The sequence below is a fragment of the Heptranchias perlo genome, chromosome 19 (genome assembly GCF_035084215.1).
Source record: "Heptranchias perlo isolate sHepPer1 chromosome 19, sHepPer1.hap1, whole genome shotgun sequence".
Taxonomy (NCBI): Eukaryota; Metazoa; Chordata; class Chondrichthyes; order Hexanchiformes; family Hexanchidae; genus Heptranchias; species Heptranchias perlo.
Window position 1 is genome coordinate 37663878 of NC_090343.1, and position 19018 is coordinate 37682895.

Consider the following 19018-nt stretch of genomic DNA (forward strand, 5'->3'; position numbering starts at 1 on the left):
TCACTTTTGATTTATGATGTGGAGATGCCGGTGATGGACTGGGGTTGACAAATGTAAGGAATCTTACAACACCAGGTTATAGTCCAACTGTTTTATTTGAAAATCACAAGCTTTCGGAGGCTTTCTCCTTCGTCAGGTGAGCGAGTGTAGGATTCCATGGAAGGTTACCGCATTTATAGTCAGAGAACAATACCTGGTGATTACAGATAATCTTTCCAACTGCCCGTTGTCAAGGATCGGGATCTTGCGTTCATGTCACGCTACACGTAACCCCACCAGCGAAAAAAAGTTATCTGTTTTTAACACAACGGGTCATTCTCTGTCTTTCTCTTCCTTTCGGATATTTCTCTCTCTCTCTCTGTCTTTTGTTCTGGCCGTTTGTGTATTCGGTGGTCCTGTAGGTAACATCACTCTGTCTGAACACTTTGATTGCCTTGACAATGGGCAGTTGGAAAGATTATCTGTAATCACCAGGTATTGTTCTCTGACTATAAATGCGGTAACCTTCCATGGAATCCCACACTCGCTCACCTGACGAAGGAGAAAGCCTCTGAAAGCTTGTGATTTTCAAATAAAACAGTTGGACTATAACCTGGTGTTGTAAGATTCCTTACTTTTGATTTAGACCAGGGAATATCAACTAAGTCATTAGTTCTATTGGGAGTGAGATTTTGCTGTTTTATTCCCAGTTTCATACCAAAGGCAAGTCAGTTACATTCCACAATAGTCAAAAACACACTAATGTAATTAAGCAACCTCATACGATTATCAGATGTTCACTTTACATGCAACACAAAGTCTAAGGCTCCCAGGACCTGTGTCAGAAGTCAGCTTACTAAACTGCAAACATCTGCCAGTAAACAAAATTTGCCCCTGTATCAGGTTGTAGATCAGCACATGGGGCTTTGCTGCACTCAAATTGACTCCACGGGTAGATTTTCAACTTGCCGCCCAAGCGTAAAACTGGTGTTGCGGATCGGCCACCTGTTACAGAAAATGCCTGATTTTCATTTCTACTGAAATCAATGGAAATGGGTATCGGGTGGTTTCTATAATGGGCGGCCGACCAGACAATATTGAGTCATAGAGTCATAGAAGTTTACAACATGGAAACAGGCCCTTCGGCCCAACATGTCCATGTTGCCCAGTTTATACCACTAAGCTAGTCCCAATTTCCTGCACTTGGCCCATATCCCTCTATACCCATCTTACCCATGTAACTGTCCAAATGCTTTTTAAAAGACAAAATTGTACCCGCCTCTACTACTGCCTCTGGCAGCTCGTTCCAGACACTCACCACCCTTTGAGTGAAAAAATTGCCCCTCTGGACCCTTTTGTATCTCTCCCCTCTCACCTTAAATCTATGCCCCCTCGTTATAGACTCCCCTACCTTTGGGAAAAGATTTTGACTATCTACCTTATCTATGCCCCTCATTATTTTATAGACTTCTATAAGATCACCCCTTAACCTCCTACTCTCCAGGGAAAAAAGTCCCAGTCTGTCTAACCTCTCCCTATAAGTCAAACCATCAAGTCCCGGTAGCATCCTAGTAAATCTTTTCTGCACTCTTTCTAGTTTAATAATATCCTTTCTATAATAGGGTGACCAGAACTGTACACAGTACTCCAAGTGTGGCCTCACCAATGCCCTGTACAACTTCAACAAGACATCCCAACTCCTGCATTCAATGTTCTGACCAATGAAACCAAGCATGCCGAATGCCTTCTTCACCACCCTATCCACCTGTGACTCCACTTTCAAGGAGCAATGAACCTGTACTCCTAGATCTCTTTGCTCTATAACTCTCCCCAACGCCCTACCGTTAACGGAGTAGGTCCCGGCCCGATTTGATCTGCCAAAATGCATCACCTCACATTTATCTAAATTAAACTCTATCTGCCATTCATCAGCCCACTGGCCCAATTTATCAAGATCCCGTTGCAATCCTAGATAACCTTCTTCCCTGTCCACAATGCCACCAATCTTGGTGTCATCTGCAAACTTACTAACCATGCCTCCTAAATTCTCATCCAAATCATTAATATAAATAACAAAAAGCAGCGGACCCAGCACCGATCCCTGAGGCACACCGCTGGTCACGGGCCTCCAGTTTGAAAAACAACCCTCTACAACCACCCTCTGTCTTCTGCCGTCAATCCAATTTTGTATCCAATTGGCTACCTCACCTTGGATCCCGTGAGATCTAACCTTATGTAACAACCTACCATGCGGTACCTTGTCAAAGGCTTTACTAAAGTCCATGTAGACCACGTCTACTGCACAGCCCTCATCTATCTTCTTGGTTACCCCTTCAAAAAACTCAATCAAATTCGTGAGACATGATTTTCCTCTCACAAAACCATGCTGACTGTTCCTAATCAGTCCCTGCCTCTCCAAATGCCCGTATATCCTGTCTCTCAGAATACCCTCTAACAACTTACCCACTACAGATGTCAGGCTCACCGGTCTGTAGTTCCCAGGCTTTTCCCTGCCGCCCTTCTTAAACAAAGGCACAACATTTGCTACCCTCCAATCTTCAGGCACCTCACCTGTAGCTGTCGATGATTCAAATATCTCTGCTAGGGGACCCGCAATTTCCTCCCTAACCTCCCATAACGTCCTGGGATACATTTCATCAGGTCCCGGAGATTTATCTACCTTGATGCACGTTAAGACTTCCAGCACCTCCCTCTCTGTAATATGTACACTCCTCAAGACATCACTATTTATTTCCCCTATTTAAACCTAGTAACGTACCATGTACTTGAGCTTGGAAAAACTTTATTTGGTAGTTCTATCTCAACTATGCCTGTGCTCAGGTCCTAGCTGCTAAGTACGGCACTGAAAAGCTACTACTTTTAGGTACACTACCTCAAGAGAACTAGGGAGTTATTGTAACATTCTCATATTGTAACAGTCCCAAGTGATGCTGGATTTCTGAAATAAACTTCCTCTTAAGTGATATTACTGCTGAGAAACCAGACCCTACAGTCATCAGACATATCCCCGTTTTACTTTCCTAAAAAAGGTACTAGCTGAATTTGTAGACCGTGAAGCCTTTTTTTTGCAAAGCTTAGGCTTTTTTGTGTGCGCGATTGGGCAGCACACAATTATTGATATTGGTCACAGGAAGTAAAGAACATACTTTGGCAGTTTAGCAACAATTTTTCAAGAATACAGTAAAAGTTCATGTGGGTTTTGGATGAAAAGACTCTTACAGTATCCCACTACTTTCTTAAACTGCAATCCTCACATTACTCAAGATACAGGAAACTTAGCAATGAAGAGGAATTTCAATTGAGATTGTAATGTTTGCAAAATTTATGTTTTTTTCTGTTGAGACTACTAAATTGTGATGGAAACTGGATAATCAAAGATCCCACTGTGGTCCTAGATTAGATATCTGTGATCAACATCTCTTATCAACTTGAGGGCTCTCTTAAAACAAAACCGCCAAACTTAAGTTGATGGTTTCTCCTATAATAAGGAAGCTCTTACAGATGGAAATGTCATGCTTCAGACTATTTGTTTCCAATCTTTTCTCATCAGACTGTCACTTAGTATTCTTTTTGAAAAAAAGAAAGAAACAAGGACAGTCAGGTCCAGTTAAGGTTGCAAAGTCAGTAAAACTTCAAAATAGAAAGCTGCAAAGAGGAATGCAGGAGGGTAGCGAGAAGTTGTTTAATTTAAAAGAAAAGGATGACTTACATTTTTTAGCATCTTTCACAACCACAGGATGTCCCAAAGTGCTTTACAGCCAATGAAGTACTTTTAAACATAGTCACTATTGTAATGTAGGAAATGTGGCAGCCAATTTGTGCACAGCAAGGTCCCAAAAGCAGCAATGTACTAATGAGCAGATATTCTGTTTCATATATATTGGCCAGGATACCGGGGAGGACTCCACTGCTTTGCTTCAAAATAGCACCATGGGATCTTTTACGTCCACCTGAGAGGGCAGATGAACCTCTGTTTAACGTCTCATCCAAAAGGCGGCACCTCCAACAGTGCAGCACTTCAGTACTGGAGCGTCAGCCTGGTCATTATCACATTGCTGATTGTGTTACATGTTTAAGTCTCTGGAGTGGGACACGAACCCATAACCTTCTGACTCAGAGGCGAGCATGCTACTAGGCGCCACGGCTTACACCTTTAGGTTAAACAAGACAACCCACTTAAGTGAGGAAGTGCAGTGTGTTCATTATTTTGTATTATTACATAAAGTGAATTTGTACTGATTCACTTAGTATCAGATTCTAGTTCAATCAGGTTCTAACTATGCTCATTTGTTGTGAATTGAAGCTGTTTAACTATTTGTATCTGACCGTATTTTATCAAGTGTTTTGTTGGCCTTCCTTTGAAGAGATTGAAGCAACACAGGCGTAAAAGATATAATTATTTGGTTCATATCACAAGGAGGACACTCATTATACTCCTGGGTTACGTTACGATATAGTTAAATATTGGACAGGATGAGCATACCCCAAATACAAGATGCTCAGACCGCTTACAGGGGTAACTAGCACCACTGTACCCGAGAGAATATCTAAGGCAAGACCCTAAACTTCTAACACCTGAATATGCAAGATTGTGTTTGTTGAAGGGCTCAATTGATATCAGCCTTAACTTTCCCATTTGTACAGCTAGAGTACCAATCACTTATGGTTTTAGTCCATTGATTTTAATAGTTTTCTCCCTCTCTTTAAGGGCTTCCCCTCACCAAAAGCATCAATCTTCAGTTGGTAACCTCCTCTCAGGCTTCTGTCAACATTGCTCTACTCCTCACCTGGCCATCAGGAGATATGCAAGGACTGGCTTGAGGTGTCTTGCAGATTTTCCCACCCTGTGGAAAAATGCTTGACTGCTGCTCGCCAGCTCCCCCCATGGCACAACTGAAACTCAAAATTCACTACGTGGAAAAAGTTGCAAAAATAACCTTGTATAAACCACGGGGGAAAGAGGTGTACTTTTAGCCCCAAGCACGTTCTCCCCTTTATAGTTACCATTTTTTACAACATTGCCAACTTCTTCTGTAGTATTCATTACGTTTTATTTGTCAGCTCTCACCTCCGAATCAGAAATTCGCGGGTTCAAGTCCCACTACAGCAACTGAGCACATAAATTTAGGCTGACGCTTCAGTGCACACCGAGGGAACAGCTGCATTGTCGGAGGTGCCGTCTTTTGATGAAACTTTATACAGAAGCCCCACCTGCCTCGTCAGGTAGATAAATGTAAAAGATGCCACAGAACTATTCAATGAGAAGGGGAATTCTTCCAGTTATCCTTCAAGCAACACTATCAAAACAGGTTGATTGGCTCTTTTTCTCATTGCTGTTTGTAGACCTTGCTGTGGGCAAATTGACTGCTGCACCAGCCGACATAATAAGTGTCTATACTTCAAAAGTAATTCATTGGCTGTGAAGGGCTTTGGGATGTCCTGACGATGTGAAAGGCACAATATAAATGAAATCTTCCTTCTTGTGTATAGAAAACAAAGCTTGAAACAAGTATGAAGTGTTTCTCTTCTCAATACTGAGGAGGAAATGTGTTTTGCATGTTCTCCGTACAGCCTGGAGACCTCGTCACCCAAGCTTTTGCACTTCCAACAGATTTTCAGCACAGAAAGCAAAATATATCAAAATCGTACCCACGAATAGCATATACAGACAAATCAATTCCACCTTCTTAATTCAAGCGCTTAATAAAAAACACCTATCCATCATCAACTATAATGTCCTGAGCCATGCTAATCGAAGGTTGGACACAGGCACAACCAACTTTACAAAAGGTAGAAACAGTGAAGATATGATGCATCTTAAAACACCTCTTTTTGTGGAGTCATTCCATCTTCTTTAGAAAGAGGTGGTATACTATAGGCTTTCTGGAAACCTACTGACCTATATATCTGGTCTCAGATGAGATGCTGGATGAAGAGTCAGATGTTGCTGATTCATGACCTTTCACAACCTCAGCATTACGAACTCTGTTAGACCGAGCCTGCCTTTCACTGGATGACGGGCAAGATGGTGGTTGATCATATACGACTTTAGACCCAGCACTCTCTGCAAAGATTAAATTTGCTGTCAGAAGGTAATTACTGTGGTACAAAATTTTACAATATTTTCATTGTACACATAAAATACTACTGCAATTCTATGTCACTTCAAGCTGCAGTGCCCTACAAGAAAAATACATTATAAAAGGATATTCAAAGTGCTGGGAAATTCTTGGCTTGTACTATAATCCCAAAATGGTGAGGAGAGAGAAAATCAACATAAAAACCAAGGGTACTTATTTTTGTAATGATACACCTTGTTAAAGTTTAACTATTTCATGGTTAAGTATTTTGAAAACAGATGGCGCTGGTGTTAAATGTTCATACTAACTGCCATCAATTTACTTTTGGCAAGTAATTTCTCAGTGTCATCTAATCAGAATTGACTTTTCCATATGCCTAGTACACTACCACATGGCAATATTTGTTGGACAGATTTTACTGGCAATTTATTGCCAAATTCCCAGTCCAAATCAGTGGCAAGCAGAATATAAAAAAGGTTTAAAGTACCACTGGCTGTGAAGCATCTTGTGGAATCCAAAAGCCACGAAAGGTCCTATGTAAATGCAAGCTTTCTCAGTGTGTATAATATATATGGTTAGCTGGCTAAATAAGAATTAAAGTCACAATATGAATTTGAGAAAATATAAATAAATACACACACACACACACACACATATACACACACAGCTTAGTCACTACATGTTAGACAGGACTGCTATCTTTCAAGGGTATAACTCAAGTTTTGTTAGTTCTCAACAAGTTGCTAGATAGATCAAATGGTAGAGATGCTTCCATCATGGAAGAAAAAAATCTTGGGAAAACAACTCTTTTTTCCTTGATTATGAAGCAGTCTTAACTGTGGCTGTAAGTCTTTCCTTCTCTTCCTTCCACAATTATTTCCCCAGTTTAACTGTACACAATTTCTACAGAAAATGCAAGCTTCAATGATATCCCACAGGTCCTGCTACTCTGATTTAAATCATAACACATGGATTCTAGATCTGTAAATTGTAAAACATGAAGATTTGCCATCATCTGTCAGCTAGAGAAAATATGATCAACATTGCATTATATCTATACGGAACAAAATGCCAGTCTATGTTGAACTCAAAAAGTGGAATGAATGTTAAGTCCTGGCCACATAATCTGTTTCATTCTCTTGTGTTCAGTTACCTATTTATTGCTATCATTGTACTTTCGTATATCTGTGGTTCAGTTTTCCCTATAAATTTTAGCACCAGCTCCTTTAGGTTTTCACAATGATTAGTGGAGTAAGAGACTCCACTCAATTCAGGAATTGAGTGGAGTCTCTTACTCCACTCAATTCCTGATATTTTCATATAGTTCATCTTTAAAAAAAAATTATTGAGAGCGTCTGTTCTACAGGTACCTCAATTTACCTGGGATTGATACAAATATTGTCTATTCATGAGTTTCCTGTCCAAGAGGTGGCTCATTTCTTCAGCCACATGCTGCAACTAACACCAGACACTCTTTAACCTCTTGAAATCATTAGAAATTTATGTAGAGGTAAAGATCTTGTACAACTATAAAAGATTTTGATCTGGTACTTATAGACCCTTCTAAATTTTGTGGTGGCTTTTGTTGACTATTTAGCAAGTTGTCAGAAGCTACAGGTATATAGGGTCAGCTTTCCTATACTCTTTCTATAGAGCAAGATTATGATATTCAAAAGACATTTTATAGATTGTAGATCTTCAAAAACAAGCTGTGAACTTGGCTACCTGTATATTTATTCCATTTGGCACCAAGGATCATAAGCAACCCAATACAGCACCATATCACAAACCCTGTATTCCCTGAAATGACCACCCAACTTGGATTGAGACACTGGATGCAGAGAAACAAAAATCCTAAAATAAGATTTATTTCCTGGGACCCACAGAATAAAGTCAGACTTTGTTGTCAGTCATAAATTTTACAGCTTAACGTGTTGCTTGTAATATTTTAGGATTTGCTCCTTTAAGAATTATTACAGGAGGGCAACATTAGGATGCCATGACTTTTGTAAGAAAATGCAAATTAAATTGTGCTAGAACATTATATCATTTACAGTACTGAAACATATTCTAATTACATCTTCAGTTTCATTAGATACTAGAAAGGAAACTATGTATTTCAGAGAACAAATATTGATTATATAATTTCACAATGCAATTTACTACTTGGGATAAAAATCAACATTGCCATTACATCATCAAAGCAAATGCATGAAGAGCAGTGGATAAAGGACATTCTCAAAGAACAAAATAAGGCAAAACTAACTGGATTAAATTTAACTGTGGCATTTTAGATCATCACCTCACCATCTAAAATCTTGATTTCCAACATTGCCAATGCAGATTTACAGACAACAGTTCAAACACTCCTTTCTCAAGTTTTTAACACATACATATTAATTTTTCCTGATTCTATTCTTCCTGTTTCAAATTGCTGTTTTGATCAATTTTGTTCCAAAATTCCTTCATTAATGGTAATTGTTTTTATGTTTTAATAGTTCTGAAAAGGAATTGAGCACAGTAATTTTGACTGCAAACAGATTTATTTCTGGAACGGTTGAAGCCAGAGTTTATTAAAGACAATTTTGTAATCCCATGTAGCAAGCACTTAATAAAAATTACTTTTTAAAAGCTGCTTGATTTATTGAAACTCTTGAAACTATGATAATTCAAGATTTAACTATTAAGCCTCCACAATTTAACATCGCCATCTACTTTCCTTCCTTGTGGTATCCATTCTAATATGTTGATTATATAGCGGAACAAAACTATTGTGAACCATTAGGATAAATGTCATCTATGAATATATATATATTTTTAAATGCAGAAAAAGTCTAAGGGGGCCTTTAAATTGAAAGCTACAAGAACAAGTTTTGCTGCCTGGAGTGTAGGCGCAGTATGTCACTGCTTAGTTCAGCACATTTCAGCCTCGTCTGCAATGATTGATTTTTTTAAAATCCAAGTACAACAAATACATTGAATAACCGTCAACCAGGGTATACACAGACCTGTGTTGGCAGCGGCCTATTACCAGGACATATCTATCCTAATCTTGCTATGTAATGACACCTATGTAACTTGAGTTTCTCTGTGTCCATTCGCATGCGTATTTTGGCTGCCGCTCCAGACCCAAGCCCATCACTTCTATTTTCCTTTTTCTTCTTTTCTCTTTACCCCTCCTAAGCCTCTCTCTCCTGTCATCATGCCTCCCCTCTCAGGTGCTCTGCCCCCCCAAATCCCTACCCCAACTCTTCAGCATTCTTCGACCTTTCTACTCTCCTGCCGCCATCCCAGGCTTGACGCCCTCTTAGGTAAGCCTACAGCTTCCCTCTGTGCCTCTCTTGGCATCCTCCAAAGGGCCCATAGAGGGACCCATCGCTGCCTCCTTAAGGTCAGCAACCCCAACTGCTCCATCCTACTCTCTCACCGACCTTCCCACCCAGCACGCCCTTTGGGAACTAATCTTGCCAATCTCCTTTCCATCCCATTCATCCCTCTGAGCACTGTTCCTGTGGACTCTGCCAGCCGATCCGCTGTCACCACCCCTCTCCATATCTCCCTCCAGAATTTCCGTTCACTTGTGAATAAGGCCTTTGCCATCCATGACATTATTGTGGATGATTGCATCGACATCACGGCCTTGACAGAAACTTGGCTGATGATACCTTCCCCCTTAATGAAGCTTCACCGCCTAGCTATACCTTCCAACATCTGTCCCACCCAGACTGACGCGGTGTGGTCCGCATCACCAAATCACACCTTGGTCTGTCCCCCTCATCCTCTGACACCTTCTCCTCCTTTGAGCATATCACCTAGTTCCACCACTCATGCCTGTCCTTTAAAATCCTGGTTCTCTATCACCTACCCAAGTAGCACACCAAGTTTCTCACAGAGATATCTTCACTGCTTTCCTCCCTCAGCCTCTGCACTGAGCAATTTCTCATCCTCGGTGATTTCAACCTCCAGCTCAACTCATCATGCTCTCTTCTCCGAGTTCACTGCCCTCCTATCCTCCCTTAATCTCTCCCTCCATATTCATGGCCACCCCCTCGATCTTGCCACCTCACGGCCTCTCTACTCCCATTGTGTCAATCACCTTTGATGCCCTTGTCCCCATTAAAACCATTACACTCTCACCCTCGTCATTCCCCAGGTACGGCCCTCATCTCCACTCCCTTAAATCAAAGGGTGCAGACTTGAACATTCTGGCTGGACCACATAATGCACTATCGGGTTCTGCTCTCCTCTGCCAAAACTGCTCACTATTCCAGGCTGATCCTGGAATGCAAAGATAAGCCCGACTTCTCCTCCACTACAAACCGTCTTCTTAAACCCCTCTCCCTTGCCCTCCACCCTCACCTCCAACAAGTGTGAGGAGCTTATGGACTTCTTTGTCACGAAGTTGTCGCCTCCCAAATCTGTGCGCATCTTTCCTACAACTCCACATTGGAATCCCTCCAATCAGGTTTCCGCCCCTGCCACACTACTGAAATAGCACAAATAACATCCTATGTGACTGTGACAGTGATAAATTAACCCTTCTCATCCTTCTTGACCTGTCTGCAGCCTTTGACATGGTTGACCACACCATTGTCCTCCAATGCCTCTCCTTCATTGTCCAGCTGGGTGGGACTGCTTTCAGCTGGTTCCATTCTAATCTATCTAGTCGTAGCCAGAGAATCACCTGCTATGGCTTCTCTTCCCGCACTGTTACCTCTGGAGTCCCCCAATGATCTATCCTTAGCTCCCTCCTATTTCTCATCTACATGCTGTGCCTCGGTGACATTATCCGAAAACACAGAGTCAGGTTCCACATGCATGCTGACGACACCCAGTTCTACCTCACCACTCACCACCACCTCTCTCAACCCCTCCACTGCCTTGAATTTGTAACACTGCTTGTCCGACATTCAGTACTGGATGCGCAGAAATTTCCTCAAACTAAATATTGTCTTCAGCCAGTCACAAACTCCGTTCCCTAGCCACCCACTCCATGGCTACTATCTGAGACTAAACCAGACCGTTCGCAACCTTGACGTCCTATATGACCCTGAGATGAGCTTGCAACCCCATCACCAAAACCATCTACTTCCACCTCAATAACATCGCACGTCTCCACCTCTGCCTCAGCTCACCTGCTACTGAAACCCTCATCCATGCCTCTAGGCTTGACTATTCCGATGTTCTCCTGGCTGGCCTCCCATCTTCCACCCTCCATAAACTTGAGCTCATCCAAAACTCTGCTGCACCATCACCCTTGTGGCTCGCTGATCTACACTGGCAACGCCTTGATTTTAAAATTCTCATCCTTGTTTTCAATTGCCTCCTTGGCCTCACCCCTCCCTATCTCTAACTTCCTCCAGCCCTACAACCCTCCAAGATCTTGGTGCTGCTCCTATTCTGGCCCCTTGCGCATCCCTGATTTTAATCACACCACCATTGGCAGCCGTGCCTTCAGCTGCTTAGGCCCTAAGCTCTGGAATTCCCTCCCTAAATATCTCCACCTTTCTCTCCTCCTTTAAGACGCTCCTTAAAACCTACCTCTTTGACTAAGCTTCTGGTCACTTGTCCTCGTATCTCATGTGGCTCGGTGTCAAATTTTGTTAGTTATCACTCCTGTGAAGTGCTTTGGGACGTTTTACTACATTAAAGGCACTATATAAATGCTAGTTGTTATTATTAACATTTGCCATAACTTCATTATGATTTGGGAAAACAGCACAAGAGCACAGCAGGTTTATAGTAAGTTTAAAATACATTTTTTTAATATAGTATAATGATTAGCCAAATAAGTAATAAAAAAATAATTTTTAAATAAGAAAAAGCTTTTAAGCCTCAGTAGTGTGCATTAGGCCTGAATCAAAGTTTCAAAGCTCTTTGTGTAGACAACAGCTTTGTAATGATATTCAATTAACATTTTTTATGGCTTGACTGCTGCTTCCTGTGGCCCACATCACAGCATTTTATACACACTGCATTTCTGCAATCACTTTTAATCTGTCCAAATGTGCAACAGGATGCACCAACACGTCACAGACTGTTCAGTCCAGAACCAGTTTGTTTAAAAATAAACACATGCAACCAAACAAACCCATTGTAATATTCTCCATTATATTCAATTTCTCTCAAATCCACCTGTATACAAATCAATTACAATATGACCAACTCATTACCAAGTCCCAATTTGTTCTGAATTCAGCCAGTACTGGTACAGCAATCCTGGTTCTAACTCAACATGTTCTATGCAGTGTTCCTATGCATTTTCAATTTATCACAGTACAACATAAAATATTGTGCCAGTACTGCACTTGATTTGGATGTCAGGAGAAAGTATAGCTCTTCCAATTTTCCTGGTCTGGGGAACTATTTTGCCTCCGTTTAGTTTTCCCCCAATGACATGGGTGGAGAGCAGCATTTCAACATGTAGAACATAACTTGTGCAAAGCTCTGCTTTACCATCCCATGTCACAGCACCAACTTAGGGATCTTATCCTGATAATTTTGACAATCCTATCGTGACTGTTCCATTGAACTTTTTAAAAAGTTCAATCTCCATTGAACAGCAGCAAGTTTTATTTGAAAATGTATTTTTTATTTTCTCCACCTTTTCCCTTTGTAGTTTTCGATACGAAGCACCTTCCCAGACTGAAGAGTGCAGGCCCACACCCAGACCACCACTTACGTTGCTCTGCAGCCAAACGCATAGAGGCATTTGAGACCAGGAATGACTGATTCTCCAATTTTCCATTACACTGGAATAGTGTTTGGCTTCCATTTGATACCTGCTCAGAGCAATACCAGTGAGACTGGGAGATTAAACATACAAACACTAACATATAATTCATTCTGAACACTCACTGATTGGTGTAACCATCCCCTACAACACCCTCGCAATTAACAAATGAGACTTAACAGGCTATTTATTTAAACCAAGTACCTTTAAGCACAACGATAATCTGGTTGATTCAGATTATAGTACACAGGTTATTCTCTGACCCCTGGTTAACACAAGGTTACATTTTAATTTATGATATGCATACCTACTAGAAGTGGACTGTTAGACTCATCCACAGTTAACTTAAGTTGTTGAATAAAATCAACATCATAGACAATTCTTTCCTGCCAGATATTCAGGACTCGTTCCATTTGCTTCTTACAATTCTGCTCAGATTCTCTGGGGGGGGGAAGGAAAGAAGAAGAAACATCAATAAAAACTCCAGTAATTTTATCAAGATTGCTCAAGATTGTTACCAACACCACCCCTTCCATTATATTTATCCTGATGCAAAATTGAGTTTAAAAAAAACTCAAGAACATCACCAAAGGTACAAGTTGGGAGAAACTATTAGGACATGGGATCCCCCATCAGAAACAGCAGTGGAAGCAGAATGCATTTTAGCTTTTAAAAGGGAAGTGGAAAAATTAAAAAGTTAAGAGGAAAGGGCAGGGGAACAGGACTAAGTGGGCAACTCTTTCAGAGAGTCGACACATAGGCAATTGGGCAAATAGTCTCCTTCTGTACTGTAAAATTCTGATTCATTCACGAGATGGCCTGAATTCCCAGGCACCCTTTCCTTTTTCCACCATTTTTCTCCCTGATGACACTGAATCTTTGTCCTGGTAAGGTTTCAGGGAGCGTTGGTCACCTTCCGGTACCTCACCCAAACGGGTACTTCTCACATATATGTCTACACAGTGAGTGCCAGAAGACTGTTCAATTGTTGGGGGAAGCGGGGGTTGGAAGAGATCACAATCACGCCTGATCCTGTCCTCAGCTGACGTCCACAAATGCCTACTTGCTGCAGTAATTGCTGAATAGCGATTGGAAGTGGTACCCTAGCTGATTTCCCCCTTCCTAACCCAAGGGCGCTGATTCCAATTGTAGCACTTCTACCAATGTCATGAGTAAGATGAGCTTACTTAGCACAAACGAGTGGAACTTTCCTGTTTTATGTGGGTCAGTTATTTACTTTCTTAACCAGTTGAGCCATTGGAGAACTCGACAGAGAAGTCCTGATCTAACGTGAAGCTAACACTTCCAAAATTGATTTGTGTGTTTTATTTTTTATAAAGTGGATCTACCATGATATGGCTTCTGAGCATGTGCAGACTGGCCACTGGTCAGTTACTGATAGGATAGGGGATAGCTTTTCCAGCAACAGAGCACTCGAAATTAGAGATGAAGAATAGCAATTGGGAGGTCACCTTTCAACATTAATGCACTGCCACTGATAACTTATACCAAAATTAAGTCAGTTTAGCCACTCGGTGCCATCGTCAGTCTGAGATTCAGAGGTGGTATGTCACAGATGCACATAACAAGTGTAAGATGCCGGAAAAGCTAGGAATGTTCCACTCCTGCTCTCACGCCAGCTCTGTCAAGTTGTACATGCTAGCGTTAGGTTGTGAAGTCAGATTGCTCACTCAGTAAGTGTGGGATATGATCATGGCTGCTTTTCTATTCTGGTGTGGAATTTTATTAGACCCTGTCAACCATGTGGCAGTTAGTCCATGTAGTTAGCACAGAATCAGCATGGCTTGACAAACTCTACAACGACTTTAGTAACATGGTTTTTGGTTGTTTCCTTAGATTTTTTCTTTTATATAGTGGCACTAATTCCCTCAGATATAAAAGTACTCTTAAATCCATTTAGTAATCATCTTTCACATGGTCTCACCTTGAAACAAATTGATATTTTTGTTTCACATTGGCATACATACAGCAAACTATAATTCACATCAACCTTACACGTACTAATTTATAAGTTCACAACATTTTTTGGAATACATACTACATTTTCAAGAAAGCTTTTGATCAAATGGCATTTCACCAAGACTGCCTACCTTGCATTTAGTCAGTCTTGCTTGTATAATGCAGGCATCAAAACAGATGCTGACTGAGGAATTATCACACATTACTACACTTTACTGGACAATAAGTCTATTGAGTTATACATCGGTGCCATTTTGCAATGATTTAATATAACCAAAATTTCACTCATCTTTTTAACAATGCACAGTATTTACTTCCCTGGTCACTTACAACAGGCCTATATATAGTCTTGTCTGCAAAGTTGTTTTTAATTTATTTTGTCTCATTGCCAACAGAAATCCACATTTGCATGTATTCTCCATGCTGTGGAACAAGATGGCTTTCTACACAACATTCGATCCAACGTTCCTTTAAGAACTGGTTGACATTAGCACCTCAACGGTCGTAGCAGATGAACCAGTACTCTGGGTGCACCTCATCATCTTTCCCACCTCCACCAATCGATTACTCAAATGAGCTTCCTCCCTACTGCGCAACACACCCATCACAAGTTATTATTGCAGAATAAGGCCTTCAAGGGCATTATATAGCTCTTCAACAACTCATACTGTACCTGGCAACATGGGAAAATGCATCCACAAGAACCCCCTCAAAAGCCTTGGTGAATTCAGGACCTTTCCTCTTACTGTTTTGAATGACATCATTAGCCAGATAGATGAATGTCAATTTCCTGCTTGGTTTAGCTAGGTATATTAAAAAAATAAAGGTTGCTATTAATGAACACACAAACATTCAGATGGATAACATACCTGTACACTTGGCAAGAGTTTTCTAATTGAAACTACAAAAGGGCTTTACATTTGTTCCAAACTGCAGTTAACTTACCTTAAAGCTGTAACTATTATGGGTTAAATGTATGACTCCGTAAATCTGCAAGGATCTGTGATGTTAGAGTTGATTGGGTGGGTGGTGGTTAAACCATGTGAAGATCTCACAATTTTAGCAACTTTTAGAGTGAGCACATTTCACTTTAAGAAAAGATATTTATAATCAGAAAATGTGGGATATGGACAATCTTCATCATTCGTACAGAACTGGTAACATTTTGGTATTTTCTAGGAAGCCCTGAAATTTAATACTTCATTATAACACAGGCATTTAAAAAAAATTACTTTAAAAATACCTTGATCAACACAGAAAATCAAGTTGATTAAAATATGACTGCACCTTTTTAAGTAGTTCTCGTCTTCGGATTTGGTACATGATTCGTCTGTGGATCCCAGGGAAGTAGGGACAAATAACTTGGCAAAAAGGAGATCGTACCCTCAAAAAAAACCTTTCCCTCTCTTTTCTATATTGTAGAAAGATGTTCCTGCCCTTTCTCACCTCAGTTTATTTCATCCCCAAAGTTGTCTACTGTGATTTCTGATCTCCGAAAGGCAAACTAGAATTTTAAAAGTCAAGCATTTAAAAAAAAACAGGCCTAATGGGCAACCTTCTTCTTATGATCGAGTTTTCACATGCTTTCAGCCTCTTGCTAATTTTAGCATTGCAATGCATTTGCCATCAATTTTTCTTTTAAAAAAATGAATGACTGCTTTTTAAACTACTTGCAGGAGTTACCTGATGGGTTGTGGTGTGCCAACTTAAAACAGTGGGTGCAAACTATTGTGCCAGATATAGCATAACAGTCCCTTAATGGACAGAGTTGCTGGGGCATGCAATATATGGATTCTGATCTAAGTACTGGAACTCCAAAACAGAACTGGAATTCGTTTTAGTACAAAAAAGCACATCTCAAAGATCCATGAATAGAGAATAAAACCTTAAGTGATATCAATAGAGCACTCAAAGGTTGTATTGTCTTCCCCACCCCAAAAGGTAGCTGAATTTGCCCCTTAAATTGAAAGCAGAGATAGTACATATTTACTTTCCTTATATTGTAAAAGTTGCTTCATTTTTCTCTCTCCCTCCCAAATACTGTTCTTCCCCCACCAATTTTAAATTCTTTTTCATTCCTTTTCAGGATAGATGGAAAAGCCACAAGGCAAAAGCAAATTCACCAACAATAACCAGACAGTAAAAAGGGAAAATGAGGAAATGGAACACAAGCAGACATGCTGTGTATGGATAAGGGCAGGCTACCTGTATTTTCACTATGTTGATATTTTTCTTTTCTTAAACTTCTTTTCAATATCAAAATGTAATTTACTTCAATACACAGGGCAAAGAAATAAATATGTATATTTCTGCTGTCAATGAAAGCAAACCAGCCTGTTAGCAGGGGTCTCTAGAAATATATTTAATTTTTTGTTTCCAATGTGTCCCACAAGTGTTTTTTTTTAAAAACGCACAATCCAAATTGACTACTTTCTCTAGGTAAGGTCAGAGATATAGTGATCTGGAGAAGGATGTTTGTGGTGCTTTCCATGCAAATCTGTTATTAGGTTACAAGATCCAACAGAGAAACCACGAACATTATTGAAGGAGAGAAGAAGAAACAGCACTTAAATAACTGTAGGACACTCAGTCAGAAAAAATAGTGGCACAACCATCAGAAAAATCTATAAATTAGATTCTAGAAAAGTGAAAACTAAGATTTTACTAAGATATTACACTAATTGCACTTAGGATCATAATTTTTAAAGAATGTTTAATTGATTATTGGTTTAATAGCTCCTACCTCCATGAAATTTAATACTCATTAGAAATGTTTACAGAAAATTTGTACTTAACCTAAAGGAACAGTGCAATTCACCTCACAGAGCAACAGAATCAAATGGTAACAGTTTCATTAGTCACCCATAACTGCTTTGCTGGAATTAATTAAAATATTGCTTTCTCCATCAGTTCCAAAAATATTCTATTTCACATGAAATAAGTTCAGAGACACGGTACTGCAACAAGAACACTGGGAAATAATAGAAGGCAGGCAGTGTTAATACAGAAACTGCACCTTCTAGATCGAACACGAATCCTCCGAACAATTTAAAAGCATTCACTCCAGTTCAACTACAAGAAACACTGCCAGAGCCTCAATCTTCTGACAAAGTACAATTTCACATCAGAACTTTCCAGTCCTGAGATTACTGGCATTTGCCATCACTCAGTTTAAACCGACTACTATCTCCACTTCAAAGTGTCAGAAACTTGGCTCTTGAAACAAGGAAATGTTTACAAAACAAGCACAAATTCATCACAGAATTCAACCTACTCTTTGGTCCAAAGCCCTTCATGAAGATGTCAGCCTTGGCTCAGTAGCACTCTGACCTCTGAGTCAGATGGTCGTGGGCTGGAGTCCCACTTCACAGACTTGAGCACATAATCTAGGCTGACACTTCAGAGCAGTACTGAGGGCGGGCTGCATTGTTGGGAGGTGTGATCTATTCAGATGAGACGTTAAACCCACGTCTGCCCTCTCAGGTGAATGAAAAAGATCCTAAGACACTATTTTGAAGAGGAGCAGGGGAGCTCTCCCCAGTGACCAGGCCAATATTTATCCCTCAATTATCATCTAAAACAAACGATCAGGTCATTTATTTCATTGCTGTTTGTGGGAGCTTGCTGTGCACAAATTCGCTGCCGCGTTTCCTACATTACAACAGTAGTAACTACACTTCAAAAAGTAAGTAACTGGCTGTAAAGCGCTTTGGGACATCCGGAGATTGTGAAAAGTGTTGTCTAAATGCAAGTTCTTTCTTTTTCAATGAGTAGAAGCGCTGCCGTCGGATTTGCTGTTGTAACCGGAGGGAGCACTTCATACCCGCCCAGGCAGGGCGCTCCGCTCCGCTCCCCTCCCCCGCCAGGGACGGGTACAAACAGCTGCCCCTTTACCGGGCTCAGGCGCGGAGAACTTCTCACCTCTCTTCAGCTCCCGGTGCCAGACGTGCACTATGATGCCTGCGTGCTTTCGATGGTGGATGAGCCACAAGGAGAGGGTCTGCACACTCTGCTGCGAGTTACTTAGCTCGGCCAGCTTCTTCTCCAGCGCGGATTCCGAGAAAGAGGACATCTCCCCGCGGTGGCTGCAGGCCGCGGGCCCACACGGGAGGCGAATGAACTCGGGGCAGCGACTCGCCGCTCTCACCTCCCCCGGCAAAATGGCGCCGCGCCCTCTCACCCTGGGAGGTCAGAGGGTGTGGAGATAGCCCGATCACGTGACAGC

General features: G+C 40.9%; 1 protein-coding gene across 2 annotated transcripts in view; it reads right to left on the reverse strand.

Moving 5' to 3' along the window:
• The window catches only part of rprd1b (regulation of nuclear pre-mRNA domain containing 1B), a 36075-nt gene extending 17082 nt beyond the window's left edge, over positions 1 to 18993 (reverse strand). The window contains exons 1-4 of one of the 2 annotated variants that reach the window (XM_068000622.1): positions 18715 to 18992; positions 15467 to 15596; positions 13121 to 13254; positions 5900 to 6064 (exon numbers count right to left, since the gene is read on the reverse strand). In XM_068000622.1, coding sequence (XP_067856723.1) covers positions 5900 to 6064; positions 13121 to 13254; positions 15467 to 15596; positions 18715 to 18865 — 580 coding nt within the window. In that variant the 5' untranslated portion in view covers positions 18866 to 18992. Of the gene's footprint in view, positions 1 to 5899; positions 6065 to 13120; positions 13255 to 15466; positions 15597 to 18714 lie in introns of both variants that reach the window. The other variant, XM_068000623.1, reaches the window with a different exon arrangement.
• Between the last annotated feature and the right edge of the window lie 25 nt (positions 18994 to 19018).